Source organism: Microcaecilia unicolor, chromosome 1, assembly GCF_901765095.1.
Source record: "Microcaecilia unicolor chromosome 1, aMicUni1.1, whole genome shotgun sequence".
NCBI classification, from domain to species: domain Eukaryota; kingdom Metazoa; phylum Chordata; class Amphibia; order Gymnophiona; family Siphonopidae; genus Microcaecilia; species Microcaecilia unicolor.
Genome location: NC_044031.1, coordinates 600116486 through 600132159, shown reverse-complemented (window position 1 = coordinate 600132159; position 15674 = coordinate 600116486). Strand labels below are relative to the sequence as shown.

General features: G+C 43.5%; 1 protein-coding gene across 1 annotated transcript in view; it reads left to right on the top strand.

The window, feature by feature from the left end:
* Positions 1-15674, top strand: part of COL22A1 (collagen type XXII alpha 1 chain) — a 743309-nt gene that overhangs the window by 623117 nt on the left and 104518 nt on the right. Inside the window, exons 45-46 of the mRNA XM_030219538.1 lie at positions 1762-1875; positions 2290-2343. Coding sequence (XP_030075398.1) covers positions 1762-1875; positions 2290-2343 — 168 coding nt within the window. The remainder of the gene's footprint in view (positions 1-1761; positions 1876-2289; positions 2344-15674) is intronic.

Genomic DNA, 15674 nt, shown 5'->3' with positions numbered 1-15674 from the left:
ATTAGGAACTGGTTGACGGGCAGACGCCAGAGGGTGGTGGTGAATGGAGTTCGCTCGGAGGAGGGAAAGGTGAGTAGTGGAGTGCCTCAGGGATCGGTGCTGGGGCCGATTCTGTTCAATATATTTGTGAGTGACATTACCGAAGGGTTACAAGGTAAAGTTTGCCTTTTTGCGGATGACACCAAGATTTGCAACAGAGTGGACACCCCGGAGGGAGTGGAAAACATGAAAAAAGATCTGAAGAAGCTAGAAGAATGGTCTAACGTTTGGCAATTAAAATTCAATGCGAAGAAATGCAAAGTGATGCACTTAGGGAGTAGAAATCCAAGGGAGACGTATGTGTTAGGCGGGGAGAGTCTGATAGGCACGGACGGGGAGAGGGATCTTGGGGTGATAGTATCTGAGGACCTGAAGGCGACGAAACAGTGCGACAAGGCGGTGGCCGTCGCTAGAAGATTGCTAGTCTGTATAGAGAGAGGTGTGACCAGCAGAAAAAAGGAGGTTTTAATGCCCCTGTATAAGACATTGGTGAGGCCCCACCTGGAGTATTGTGTTCAGTTTTGGAGGCCATACCTTGCGAAGGATGTTAAAAAAATGGAAGCGGTGCAAAGAAAAGCTACGAGAATGGTATGGGATTTGCGTTCCAAGACGTATGAAGAGAGACTTGCTGACCTGAACATGTATACCCTGGAGGAAAGGAGGAACAGGGGTGATATGATACAGACGTTCAAATATTTGAAAGGTATTAATCCGCAAACGAATCTTTTCCGGAGATGGGAAGGCGGTAAAACGAGAGGACATGAAATGAGATTGAAGGGGGGCAGACTCAAAAAAGATGTCAGGAAGTATTTTTTCACGGAGAGGGTGGTGGATGCTTGGAATGCCCTCCCGCAGGAGGTGGTGGAGATGAAAACGGTAACTGAGTTCAAACATGCGTGAGATATGCATAAAGGAATCCTGTGCAGAAGGAATGGATCCTCAGAACCTTAGCTAACATTGGGTGGCGGAGCAGATGGGGGGAAGAGGGGTTGGTGGTTGGGAGGTGTGGATAGTGGAGGGCAGACTTATACGGTCTGTGCCAGAGCCGGTGATGGGAGACGGGACTGGTGGTTGGGAGGCGGGGAATACTGCTGGGCAGACTTATACGGTCTGTGCCCTGAAAAAGACAGGTACAAATCAAGGTAAGGTATACACATATGAGTTTATCTTGGGCAGACTGGATGGACCGTGTAGGTCTTTTTCTGCCGTCATCTACTATGTTACTATGCTATGTTACTATGTTATGTGGTAATCTATAGCCAGTTAAGTGCTGAATATTGGACTTAACCAGCTCTGCATTAGCCGACTCTGTAAAACTGGATATGCAGTGCTGAAGCCCGGACAAGGCCTAGTATTGAATATTACTACTACTACTATTTAGCATTTCTATAGCGCTACAAGGCATGCGCAGCGCTGCACAAACATAGAAGAAAGACAGTCCCTGCTCAAAGAGCTTACAATCTAATAAGAGCTTACAATAACTCCGGCGGCGGTCACCAAAACAAAGAGCACTGCCGGATGAATATCGACCCCTGAATGTTTAAAGTGAAATGACAGAAAATCACTAAATAATTTGACAAAATATACCAAAAACAAACTGACATTTTTTGCCTCTGCACATTCGTATCCATTAGTACATAGGTCTCTTATCTGACGTCAGAAATGTTTACCTCACTGATATTGTTCTCATTGTTGATATATCCTTATATCTTTCTGGCTTAGGATGTGTGCAGTGGATGTCCTCCTGGACCCCAAGGTCTTCCAGGCTTGCCAGGTTTCAAAGGTGATAAAGGTTACACAGGACCTCCAGGCAAAGATGGAGCTTATGGAAAGAATGTAAGTGCAGTAAATACTACAAGTTCCCTTCCATAAACCTGGGAGTGTGGTTGTCATGTTTGTTTATTGTAAAGGCTTTCGATCCCCTCCTTTAGGAAAATCTGTTTAGAAACAATTCACACTAGTATCTTTAATGTTACTGGACCTACACTATGGAATGCAATTCCCTTTAGTCTAAGACTAGAAAGCAGTTTGACAAAATTCAAGACTGACCTTAAAATATTTCAAGAGTCATTTGTAACATAATTTATACATACTCCCCAGTTCTTCTCTCCACTGTCTTGTCAAATACTACTGTGCTTAATGCATGTTTGTTTGTGGGATTTTATGTTTACAGAAACTTGTATTTATATTGAAAAATTAACTATTGTTAAAGGCAACAATTGTGTTAAACCCTTCTATATACTTTTTCAGGGGGAACCTGGACCACAAGGTCTGCCTGGACCTCCTGGACTAGATGGAATGAAGGTCAGTTACCCTACTTATTATCCTCCTAATGCTCATCAGAATAGCAGATAGGAAGACTTTGTTTCAACAAAAAAGGACATTTTTATGACATTTCCTATTTCATTTTGAAAACTAAAGAAACCAAAAGAAACTTCATCTAGTATATCATTAGTTTTTTATTCAAGTGTTTTTTAAACCAAATGTAACCCCCATGCCTCCACCGAAAAAAACAACAAAAAACAACCTTCTAAATTTTAAAACTTTTGTGCACTCCTACCCCACCCCCTACCATCATCAATAACCTCCACCTGAGCTCATACCCCATCCACAGTTCCATATTGTTGTATAGAAGTAATTCAGAATAGTGACTGTGGATTACTTCTGCTCTATAAAGATTCACAGATAGGGTAAGACACAAGTGGGAAGTCTGCAGGAAATCTTTTTTAATTATTATTATTTAAAAGGTACTGGGTTTTTCAGCTGGGAGGGGCCAGGCCCAACATTTTAACTTCTTTCTTCTGTGTTTCTTTTCATTCACTTTGGTTTTGTTTTAAATAAGTGAAATGACAAATATGAAATGTTAAAAAAACAAAACAAAGGAAAACAAAAAGGAATCCATGCACACTCCTACAGATTTCCATTTCTCTCCGGAACTGATTCAGCCCTAATATTTTTTGGGATGGAATATCTAACGTACAGCCCTGGGCACATCATTTAAGCTACTATGTTCCTTTTGTTGACTTTTTGGGGTGAAAGGACCCTTCTTGCTATCTTATGCTGGCAAATGTCATTGTGGCTCATCAGCATTACTGCACATTTCAGTGTAGGAGAAGCTCAGAGCTAGCTGAATTTTCTTATTAAATCTGAAACAGATCTGGAAAGGGTTTGATTCGACAAGACTAATCATGGGCATTGTTGTTCTTTATCCAGTTTTATAAAGGAAATTTATGCAGAAATAGGGGTGTGCATTTTTGTGTGCAAATCATTTGTATGTGTATATACCTATGAATTATTTTATTTATTTATTGCTATTTATTAGGATTTATTTACCGCTTTTTTGAAGGAATTCACTCAAGGCGGTGTACAGCAAGAATGTTAAATATAAGCAATAGAAAATTACACAGTAAAAATATTCAAACAACAATACAAAGTATGGCATAGTATACTACTTGATGAAACCAATACTACTCAGTTTGCCCTAAAGCATAACAGTAGCCCTAGAGATTATCTATAAAGAATATATTTTTAAAAAGGGAAACCTCAATAGCCAGGGGCACCTACAGAGATGATGTTCCCCCTTAAATGGCTCTTATCACAGGTTTGAATTATCCTCTGAAACAAACTGCAGTGGAAAACAACTCCAACTCGAAGAAAAAAACCACTACAGCCAAAAAACAGAGGAGAATATACAAAGAACAATAACCTACAGGGTTAATGTCATATGTATCACACTGCAAAACATACAAAATACTACTTGTGCACAGGAAAAAAATCCACTTAGCTTATATCACCCAGTTGGCTGCCGCAACCCACAAACGTCTGTAGAAATATCCAGCCGAGCAAAACTCCAAAAGTGATTCCACTGTAGCACAATGTAACTCCCCAACAATGGGCCCCCTTGTTTCATTTCTACCTCAGGAGGAATTGAACAGGAAAAGGTTTTTTCAGTTTCTTAATCCAACAACAAAATGGTGACAGCTGTTATAAACACTCTCCAAAAGAACCACCCCTTGCATGTCATCATTAAAACAGACCAATGAGATGTTATACTTCACAGGAAATTAATTGAACCAGCTTTAAATCAATAGAACGCCTCCCACTCCAATACAGTAACATAGTAAATGATAACAGATAAAGACCTGAATGGTCCATCCAGTCTGCCCAACAAGATAAACTCAGGGCACAGACCGTAAAAGTCTGCCCAGCACTGTTGTACTAAAAGTTCTGAAGCTAACGTCGAAGCCCCTTAACATTTACACTCCAGCCCATCCCTATCTATTCAGTTACGATCATGGTGTAGACCGAAGAAGTCTGCCCAGCACCGGTTTTACCTCCCAATTACCGGCGTCGCCACCCAGTTTCTGCTAAGATTCCGTGGATCCATTCCTTCTAAACAGGATTCCTTTGTGTTTATCCCAAACCATTCGGTGTTATAGTGTTAACTTATATATCCACTTTTGCTCTTTTTGATGAAGACAGCGAGAGATGTCCCCGCTACATCCATTGTCCTCCAATTGTTCAATGGCCATGCATCGCAATTGCTCAAATGAGTGTTTCAAGGTCACACAATGTTTCACCAAGGGCATGTAAACTTTCTCAGCATTAATACAATGTTTATGTTTAATCAATCTGGTTTTTAACATATGCTTGGTTTGACTTATGTATTGCAATCCACAAGGACATCTAATGAGATATACTACTGCCTTAGATGTACAGTTCGTAGAACATCTAATGTAAATGACCATGTTTGGAGTGTCCCGGGTTCTGAACCAATCTGTCTGTCCAGACATCTGATTGATACAGCAAATCAGCAAAATTAGCTCTTCTTGAATAAGAGATCAAACAACTTTTCTAAGCAAAAATATCATGAGCTGACAAAATGCTCCAATTTTCCTGAACAATTTTAGCTGTTTTCGGAGATAAAGATGTATATTGTAATATATAGGAAATAGCAGAATCTGAAGACAAACCGATTTTTATCCTCCAATAGGAATTCACGTTGGTTAAAAAGAACTCTTTTATAAGCATGCTTGATCACTTTCTTTGGATATCCCTGTATCTGTAACTTGTTTTTTAATTGTATAGCAGCCGCCTTGTATTTTTTTTTAGAGAGTCACATATCCTCCTATACCGCAAAAATTGAGCAAAGGGAAGACTATTTTTTGTATGGTAAGGATTCATACTATCAAATGCCAGAAGAGTATTTTGATCAGTACTTTTGGTGTAAATGTCTGTTCCAAACACACCATTACAACTACTAACTTTAACATGTAGAAAACATATTTCTGATTAATGAACCTCATGTTGAAATTGTATAGTAGGATGGCAGTTATTTAAAGATCAAACAATCGGGGCGAGGCACCTAAAGCATTCAGATCAAGGTAAATAATATTGTATAGGTCCTCCACAAAATGTGTGTAGCTATTTTAGTGCAAGTACTCCCTGTGAAAGACTTTTAGAGGAAAAAGCCTCGAGAAACCCCATGACGCAAAGTAAAGGTCACTCAGGGTTGGACTTCCTCATCATTGGCCAGAAAAACCTCTAAATTCTGTTGTCTGAAAGCTAAATAGTAATGTTAAACAAACTTAGCTTGATTGGAAGTAGATCTCTGTGTTCTCTTTGAGCATTTATAACTGTGATCAACGACAGCCAGCGTTTCGAATTCTGCTTCAGGATTGCTGACGGCGGATATCACAGAGTCTCTTAGGAGGGCAATAGGACTGCAAACAGTGCACTAAAGGCAAGGGAGCAATACCCTGATGCACCTGAAACATCAATAACAAAATTTTAAACGCAATACACTGCACCACAGGTAACCAGTGCAATATCTTCAGCTGAGATGTAATATGCACCTCCCTTCTCCAGCCCAAAAGTATCTGTGCAGAAACTGTCGCAGGCCCACTCTCTGTCCCTAGCACAAACTGTAATACAGGTGGAAAAAAAAGCCAAACAGCAGAAAAAAAAGGCCACCATAAAAATGTGAACAGTCACAGTATGTCAACAGAGTTACTACAAGCCAGTGTGAGTGCAAAAGACAGAAACAACAGTACCAGAAGTAATGCTATAAAGCACAAATAAACATATCATATACAACAAATGAATACAGTGCACTCCATTTAAGTGCACGTCGAATAAGCGCATGCTCTGTTTAACTGCATGCCATACTTCGGTCCTGTTTTTGGCGCCATCAATTTCTATGGGAACAAACTTTGGTTTAGCACATCACTGATAAGTACAAGATTCGCTTATATGCATGGTTTAAGACCGCTCCTCTGCAGGAAAGACTCCACAAAAGCACACGCGCGGAATATGGAAGCCGATTGGCGTGTGACAAAGGGGCAGTAAATTTGAAATCTTACTGGTTAACTGCCACAGGCAGAAGAAGCGAAAGAATGTTGTTTGAGTGTACACTGGAGTCGTTGTGGTCGTTGTCGCGCAACTGTAAGACTTTAGCACTGGCTGAATGAATAGAAATTCTTAAAAAATTAGAAGACAAAGTCAAGCATCTATTGCTAAAGAATATGGTGTCAATCCCAGTTTAATTTCACGTATCTTGAAGCAGAAAGACCAGCTTCTGGAAGACTGGCAAAACAATACAAATCCACACCGGAAACGAAAACGGGTGGGAAAAGCTGAGGAGGTAGAAGATGCTCTTCTTCGGTGGTTTTCTCAAGTCAGGAGCAGACAGTTTCCTGTCAGTGGTCCACTGCTTATGGAGAACGCTAATCAATTAGCTGAAAGTCTTGGACTAACTGAATTCAAAGCCACTGTTGGATGGTTGGAAAGATGGAAGGAGAGGAACAACATAAAATTCAAGAAACAGCATGGTGAAAAACAAGACGCTGATGACTTTGAAAATTGGGTTGTTTCAGTTCTTCCTACCATCTTGAATGAGTTTGTACCTCGTGACATTTTCAATGCTGACGAAAATGATCTCTACTATAGAGCGATTCCTGATGGAACACTTGCATTCAAACAAGCCGAAACTACAGGAAGTAAAATGTTGAAGGACCGACTGACAATCCTCCTTTGCTGCAATATGGATGGGAGTGGGAAGTTGGAACCACTCGTCACTGGAAAGAGAAAACAGCCCCATTGCTTCAAGAATGTTAAGCGACTTCCTGTGTCATACGAGGCTAACGCAAATTCATGGATGACTGGGGAAATTTGGAAGCAGTGGCTAAAGAAATTAGACACTAGAATGCGGGCACAAAAGCATAAGATTTTGTTGCTTTGTGATAATTGTGCTGCACACAGTGATGATGTCAGGCTGTCTAACGTCAAGGTGGTCTTCCTGCCACCAAACACTACTTCTCTGATCCAACCTATGGATCAGGGCATAATAGCCAATTTCAAACAACATTATCGGGCTCTTGTGCTACATCGTCTGATGAGCGTTATGGATGACCAGACTGGCAAGGATAAACGTGCTGTTGAACTGGCTCATTGGATTCCCTACATATGGAGAAATAAGCCTGGAATCATGTTACACAGGCAACCATTGTGAACTGCTACAAGCGGGCAAGCTTTGTTAGGGATGTGGAGAGGAACGAAACAGATGCAGCTGTTGCAAACGCGTCAGATGAACAGGCTATTGACATCCTAGCCGGTGTTACTGAAGAGAAGTTTCATCACTACATAGCTATTGATTACGATTTACAAACAGCTGACGACAGCACTGATGTCCAGATATACGCATACATGCAGGCAACGGCTGATGATGAAACAGATGATGAAATGAGCAGCGAGGCACATGCTGACGAAATTCAACAACCTCCTGTCACTTTTGCAAGAGCGCTGGAGAGTCTCAACAGCGTGCGGGCCTATCTGGAGGCCACTGGATGTCAGTGCTATGACAGTTTTTACCGTCTGGCAGACGTAGTCTATGGAACTCACAGACACAAGAGTGTACAGAGGACTATGACTGATTACTTCAAGTTAGCCTAACGTCAGTTAACAGAGACTGTATAACGTCTGTTAACAAAGACTGTATACTGTACATATAATAAACAGTACTGTACATATGTTTATCAGATGTCAAGCTTCTTTGGGTCACAACGGTTAAGTGCACGCTCCAGTTAACTGCATGCATTTCTTTGGTCCCAGACCCTTGTACTTAAGCGGATTGCACTGTATAACTTAACTGTTAAGTCTTCAATGCATGCATGCAGTCCAGAAGGCACCAGATGAAAATTTAGGTGCAAGAAAAAATCCACGCTAACCCCTGGATTCTATATAGCATACGTAAATCTAGGTATATTTTATAACTATGTGCATAGATTAATTGTTTTAACAAGCTGTTAAGTGTTTTAACAGCTTTTAACAAGTAATAATGAGCACTAATTGGCAAAAATTAGAATTTACGCGCGTACATTGCTAAGCATATTCTGTAATGTACTGCGCCTAAATTTTAACACACACAGGCAAAAAGGGGCATGGTTTAGGGGCATGGAAATGTATGTTTTGTGGACATTCCAAAATCTACGCGCATTGTTATAAAATATGGGCCAGTGCACATAAACCTACATGCAGGGATTCACACCAGCTTTTTGTTGGCGTAAATGGACACATGTAGATTCAGTCACAGTAACTACGCCTAAGTACATTCTAAATACTGCGCATAGATTTACGTATGGTATTTAGAATATGCTTTGGCGTAACTACCTAGTACGTGTTAATTATAGGCACCATATATAGAATCTGGCCCTAAACGCTGTTCTATAAAGAACATTCTAAACTAAATGTCCTCTATAGAATAGCACTTAGCATGGATTCCCCTGCCCAACTTTGGGCACGAGAACTTACACCTACTGAAACCTGGTGTAAATGCTGGCAAGCAAGTTGGGCAGGTAACCCCAGTATTCTATAGTACTGTGCCTATAGTAGAATTGGAAAAGGTACAGCGAAGGGCGACGAAAATGATAGTGGGGATGGGACGACTTTCCTATGAAGAGAGGCTGAGAAGGCTAGGGCTTTTCAGCTTGGAGAAGAGACGGCTGAGGGGAGATATGATAGAAGTGTATAAAATAATGAGTGGAATGGATCGGGTGGATGTGAAGCGACTGTTCACGCTATCCAAAAATACTAGGACTAGAGGGCATGAGTTGAAGCTACAGTGTGGTAAATTTAAAACGAATCGGAGAAAATTTTTCTTCACCCAACGTGTAATTAGACTCTGGAATTCATTGCCGGAGAACGTGGTACGGGCGGTTAGCTTGACGGAGTTTAAAAAGGGGTTAGATAGATTCCTAAAGGACAAGTCCATAGACCGCTATTAAATGGACTGGAAAAATTCCTCATTTTTAGGTATAACTTGTCTGGAATGTTTTTACGTTTGGGGAGCGTGCCAGGTGCCCTTGACCTGGATTGGCCACTGTCGGTGACAGGATGCTGGGCTAGATGGACCTTTGGTCTTTCCCAGTATGGCACTACTTATGTACTTATTAATGCCCCGACCCTCCCATGGCCACAACCCCTTTTGGATTATGCATGAGATAATTTAGGAATGAAGTAGCATTCAGGCAGATGTGTGCACAAATCCAAATTACTGTAAATTAACATCAGTAATTGATTGCTGACACCATGTTAACTCATTAATTTGCATGTGAATCTGCCCTGTGTACCCAAATTTAGGCGAGCTATATAGAATCTGGGTGATAATCAATATGTGCAGGTACATTAACCTAGGCAATAAAGCAACATATAAGTCATGCATTTTGTAAATCTGCATAAAGAAGAGCAGCTAATTAAGGTGCAATTTGCTGAAACTCACATTTTCTCCCCAGGAAGGTGATGTTGAACACCAGAGAGAGAGGTTTTACTCCTACTTTGAGTAATCCTCCAAACCCAGGTCCAAATGAAAAGTTAGCTGCAGGTTATACATGATTCGAAGCCAGGGCTGGTGCAAGGGTACAGGCACCCTAAGTATTACATAAATATGCATCTCTTACTTTCCTTTGACTGCAGCTGATCTTTGCTGCTCTCCTCCCCCAGAAGCTGCTGCCCTGGGGGCGGGGCCGCCAAGGAGAGCCCGGCGCCGCAGTCCCCTCCACCCGCCCCCTCCGTCCACCACCAGGCCGGGCCCCCCTGAATTCAAATCATAGCGCCTCACCTTGACCTCACTGTTCAGGTTTAATGCATAAATGGGACCGCACAACATTGTGTCCTATTTTTATGAGCTACCCCATGGCCGCTTAAGTGCTGAATATCGACTTAAGCGGCTATGTGTTAGCTGGCTTATAAATAACCGGACATTCAAAGCTGAAGCCTGGATAGGGCACAGCTTTGAATAACTCTGTCAGCGGTGAATACAAAAGGCTGACCGCCGCTGGTTGAATATCAGGTCCTCCATCTTTAAATCTTTGTATGCTGCCATCTATACGTATGGTGGTAATTTCATAAAGCCTTTCTCACATGTATATGCTAGTTTATACATGTAAAAAGCCTGTTATAAAATTACTTGAGGCATAAAAGCATGTGTGTTGACAAGAACACATGTATTTTTATATAGCCCAGGTATAATGTTTAGGGGCGGAGTTTGGGTAGACCATAGGAAGAGTCACAATGTGCTTGCATATTTTATGCATGAACATTCACTTCTGACCCTAAGCAAGCACAAATCTCTGCATCTTCATTGTAGCTATGATTTCAGCAAGATTTGTACTAGTGTTTTATAAAGATATGTGGAGGACAATTCTATAAAAGGGCACCTAGATTTAGGTGCCTAGAACGTGCCTAATTGGAGGTTACTTTCTTTTGTACAATGCTGGCATAACCAGGTACATACACACATGAAATTAGGCACAGGCATAAACACCAGCCATACTACTGCTTACACCTAGATGCCAGAGATAAGCACGTAACTTATAGTATTCTATAAATTATGAACTTGTGTGAGTCCTACCCACACTCTGCACAGACTGCAGCAGTGTCTAGAACCATCTGTAAAATATTCATTATGGAAGATATGTGTGCATGTAGAGAATTCACAGAGCTGGTTTTCATAATTTATGTATGTATGTGTACATAGTATTCTAGTTATTTACATGCTGATTTGGCACATAAATATTAGTGCCTTAAAATGATAAGTAAAGTAGAAAGATGATTACATTAAGAGCAGTCAACCACTGTTCCCTCTAAGCTGTTCCCTCTAAGCTACCTACAGTCCTGCCAGTGGGGGTGCTCGTTCACTATCACATTTCAATAGTGAGGTACAGGCAAACTCTGCAGGACTCCAGTTAGTGGCATAGCCAGGAATTTATAGGAGGTGTGTCTCCTGAGCCTCCCCACCCAGGTACCTTAATATCATCTGTGATCATTGGCGCCGACTCCGTGGGCGCTGTGGGTGCTCGAGCACCCCCAATATTTCCCCGCTGGAACTGGAAGTTCCCCAGGAGTCAGCCCGCTGCTCGACCTCTTCTCCCACTCCCACAACAGTCCTTTGCCTGCCCCTCGCCTTCCTGCATGCCGCCCATAACTTAAAAGTCATCTTACCGGCAGTAGAGAAAGGCGAGCACGAGCAGGCTCGGCGAGTCAGCGCTAAGTTCAGCCTGACTTCCCTTCTCGTTGCTCTCAGCTTTGCCTCTGGTCCCGCCCTCATTTCCTGTTTCCGCAAGGGCGGGACCAGAGGCAGAGCTGAAAGCAACGAGAAGGGAAGGCAGGCTGAACTTAGCGCCGACATGCCGAGCCTGCTCGTGCTCGACATTCACTACTGCTGCCGCCAGGACCCCGGTAAGATGACTTTTAAGTTATGGGCGGTATGCAGGAAGGCGAGGGGCAGGCGAAGGACTGTTGTGGGAGTGGGAGAAGAGGTCGGGCTGGAACTCGAGTCGGAGGGAGGGAGGGGCTGGAACTCGGAGAGAGGGGTCTGGAATTCGGAGGAGAGGGGGGGCCTGGAACTCTGAGGACAGGGAGGGGGCCTGGAACTGAGGAGAGGGGGTGAGGGAAGAGGGGGAGAGGGGGGCGGGGAGAGGGGGGAGGGGGTGAGGGGAGGGGGACAAATGCACCAACTGTAAAAAAAAAAATTAAACACCCCCCAATCATTTTGAAAAGTTTGCTCCTATGTCTGTGATGCAGTATTCACACAGGCAGCGGCACAGGCACTCATAAGCTGCCTTTGGCCTGCACTTGAACCTCCTCTCTGAACCGTCCTGCCTTCAAAAATAAGGAAGTTGCATCTGAAGGAGCAGGACAATTCACAGAAGAAGTTCCAGTGCAGGCTGCAGGCAGCCTATGAGTGCTGCTGCCGCTGCCTGGTTGAAGACTGTAGCAGAAATGATTTTAAGGTAGGGGCGGGGGGTCGTGTCTGACAGTGTGTACATATGCAACACATGCACTGTGTATAAATACACCACTGACTGCAGAGAACCTGCCTGTCACTACATAGTAACATAGTAACATAGTAACGTGGAGGGCCATAATCGAACAGGGCCAGCCATCTATAAGGACGGCCATCTCTAATAATGGCCCCGTAAAGCGGCGTACCCGACCATATAATCGAAACAAGATGGCCAGCCATCTTTCGTTTCGATAATACGGTCAGGGTCAGCCAAATCTCAACATATTAGTCGCCCTTAGATATCGCCGGCGTTAGAGATGGCTGCCATTGGTTTTTGTTGATAATGGAAACTAATGGCGGCCATCTCAAACCCAGCCAAATCCAAGCCATTTGGTCATGGAAGGAGCCAGCATTTGTAGTGCACTGGTCCCCCTCACATGCCAGGACACCAACCGGGCACCCTAGGGGGCACTGCAGTGGACTTCACAAATTGCTCCCAGGTGCGTAGCTCCCTTACCTTGGGTGCTGAGCCACCCAAATCCACTACCCACAACTGTACACCACTACCATAGTAGCCCTTAGGGATGAAGGGGGCACCTACATGTGGGTACAGTGGGTTTTGGGGGGGGGGGTTTGGAGGGCTCCCATTTACCACCACAAGTGTAACAGATAGGGGGGGGATGGGCCTGGGTCCACCTGTCTGAAGTGCACTGCACCCACTAAAAACTACTCCAGGGACCTGCATACTGCTGTGATGGAGCTGGGTATGACATTTGAGGCTGGCAAAAAAATGTTTTTTAATTTTTTTTCGGTGGGAGGGGGTTGGTGACCACTAGGAGAGTAAGGGGAGGTGATCTCCGATTCTCTCCGATGGTCATCTGGTCATTTCGGGCACCTTTTCAAGGCTTGGTCGTGAAAAAAAAGGACCAAGTAAAGTCAGCCAAATGCTCCTCAGGGCCGGCTTTCTTTTTTCCATTATCGGCTGAAGCCGGCCATCTCTAAACCACGCCCCCGTCCTGCCTTCGGTACACTGCCGACACCCCCCCTTGAACTTTCGCCGGCTCCGCAACGGAAAACAGTTGAAGCCATCCAAAATCGGCTTTCGATTATACCGATTTGGCCGGCTTTAGGAGAAGGCCAGCCATCTCCCGATTTGTGTCGGAAGATGACCGGCCTTCTCGTTCAAAAATAAGCAGGATAGTAACATAGTAGAAGACGGCAGAAAAAGACCTGCACGGTCCATCCAGTCTGCCCAACAAGGTAAACTCATATGTGCTACTTTTTGTGTATACCTTACCTTGATTTGTATCTGTCATTTTCAGGGCACAGACCATAGAAATCTGCCCAGCACTAGCCCCGCCTCCTAACCATCAGCCCCGCCTCCCACTACCGGCTCCGCCACCCAATCTCCACTAAGCTTCTGAGGATCCATTCCTTCTGAACAGGATTCCTTTATGTTTATCCCATGCATTTTTGAATTCCGTTACCATTTTCACCTCCACCACCTCCTGCAGGAGGGCATTCCAAGTATCCACCACTCTCTCCGTGAAAAAATACTTCCTGACATTTTTCTTGAGTCTGCCCCCCTTCAATCTCATTTCATGTCCTCTAGTTCTACCGCCTTCCCATCTCCGAAAAAGGTTCGTTTGCGGATTAATACCTTTCAAATATTTGAACGTCTGTCTGTATCATATCACCCCTGTTTCTCCTTTCCTCCAGAGTATACATGTTTAGTTCAGCAAGTCTCTCCTCATACGTCTTGTAACGCAAATCCCATACCATTCTCTTAGCTTTTCTTTGCACCGCTTCAATTCTTTTTACATCCTTAGCAAGATACGGCCTCCAAAACTGAACACTATACTCCAGGTGGGGCCTCACCAATGACTTATATAGGGGCATCAACACCTCCTTTCTTCTGCTGGTCACACCTCTCTCTATACAGCCTAGCAACCTTCTAGCTATGGCCACCGCCTTGTCACACTGTTTCGTCGCCTTCCGATCCTCAGATACTATCACCCCAAAATCCCTCTCCCCGTCCGTACATATCAGACTCTCACCACCTAACACATACGTCTCTTGTGGATTTCTACTCCCTAAGTGCATCACTTTGCATTTGAAAGCACAATATTGAAGCACCCCCCCCCCCCCTCCCCACTGGCAGTAACGCTATTGGAAGACTCCTGCTCAGTGTAGATGGATCAGTGTACTCAACAATAGCAAAACAAGAAATATAATAATAACAAACAAAGAAATATTACAAAGTGACAGCTAAGAATTTGTTATATTGTCATGTTTTTAAAGACCTTCTGAATCTAGTAGAGTTGTACTATGACCAGGCAACCCATAATCTTTTGAGTTTTCAGTGTAGTGAATGAAGCAGAAGCTAGTTGTATTTTATTGGTATAAGTTTAGTGGGAGGAATGAGTCGTATTTTTAACTTTCAGATAAGATACTAAGGGCCACTATTGAAAGTGATGTAAGTGGACAGGAGAGGCTCCTACCCAGTTAAATTGCAAGGGACCAGCTAACCTCTGATATTCAGCAGTACCTAACAAACAAGTCAACAACAACAAAGAGGGTCCAAATCTCCCGTAAAAAACACCAGAAGACAACAAGAACGGAAGATGTACAGAAAGACCAAACTGAAATCACAGATGTAAAAAAGCCAAATTCGTTTATTAAGACCCTACACGGTCCGTGTTTCGGCCAAAGAGGCCTTCTTCAGGGGTCTATGGATTGGCATATATAAATATTCTTTCAAGGGTTCACTCAAATTAAGACAAATCTGCTAATATTGTCCAAACGATGCATGAACCCTGTAGTCAATATTCAGTGTTGGTGCCCGGATAACTAACCAGGCAGATAAGACTGCATAAAAAGCAGTCCTGTCTTTGCCCAGTTAACTATCTGGGCATTGATGAATATCAGCCAGTGCCAGGATGACTGTCAGGTGGTGGCCAAAAGCATCCAGTTGTCCCCCTCCCAAGAGCAAAGCCTCCCCTGCTGATCTGATCTCCCCTTCTCTAACAGCAAAAGCCCACCCCTGAATGCCACCCCCCATCCCCAAGATCCTGGAAGCCCCAACATGCCCAACCCTTACCCCATGTAGGCCCTCCCAGGCCTATCTTTCAAATCCTGGTTTAGGGAGTCATTTGGGCAGGAGCAAACTCCACTCACTCCTGCCCATTATGGCTCCATATTCAAAATGGCTGCCACAGCATCTACTGCTAGTACCACATGGCTGCTGCTAGAGTTCATGGCAGCCATTTTGCATCTGGAGCCACAAACAGCAAGATTGAGTGGTATCATTTAGTAATATAGTAGATGATGGCAAATAAAGACCTGTATGGTCCAT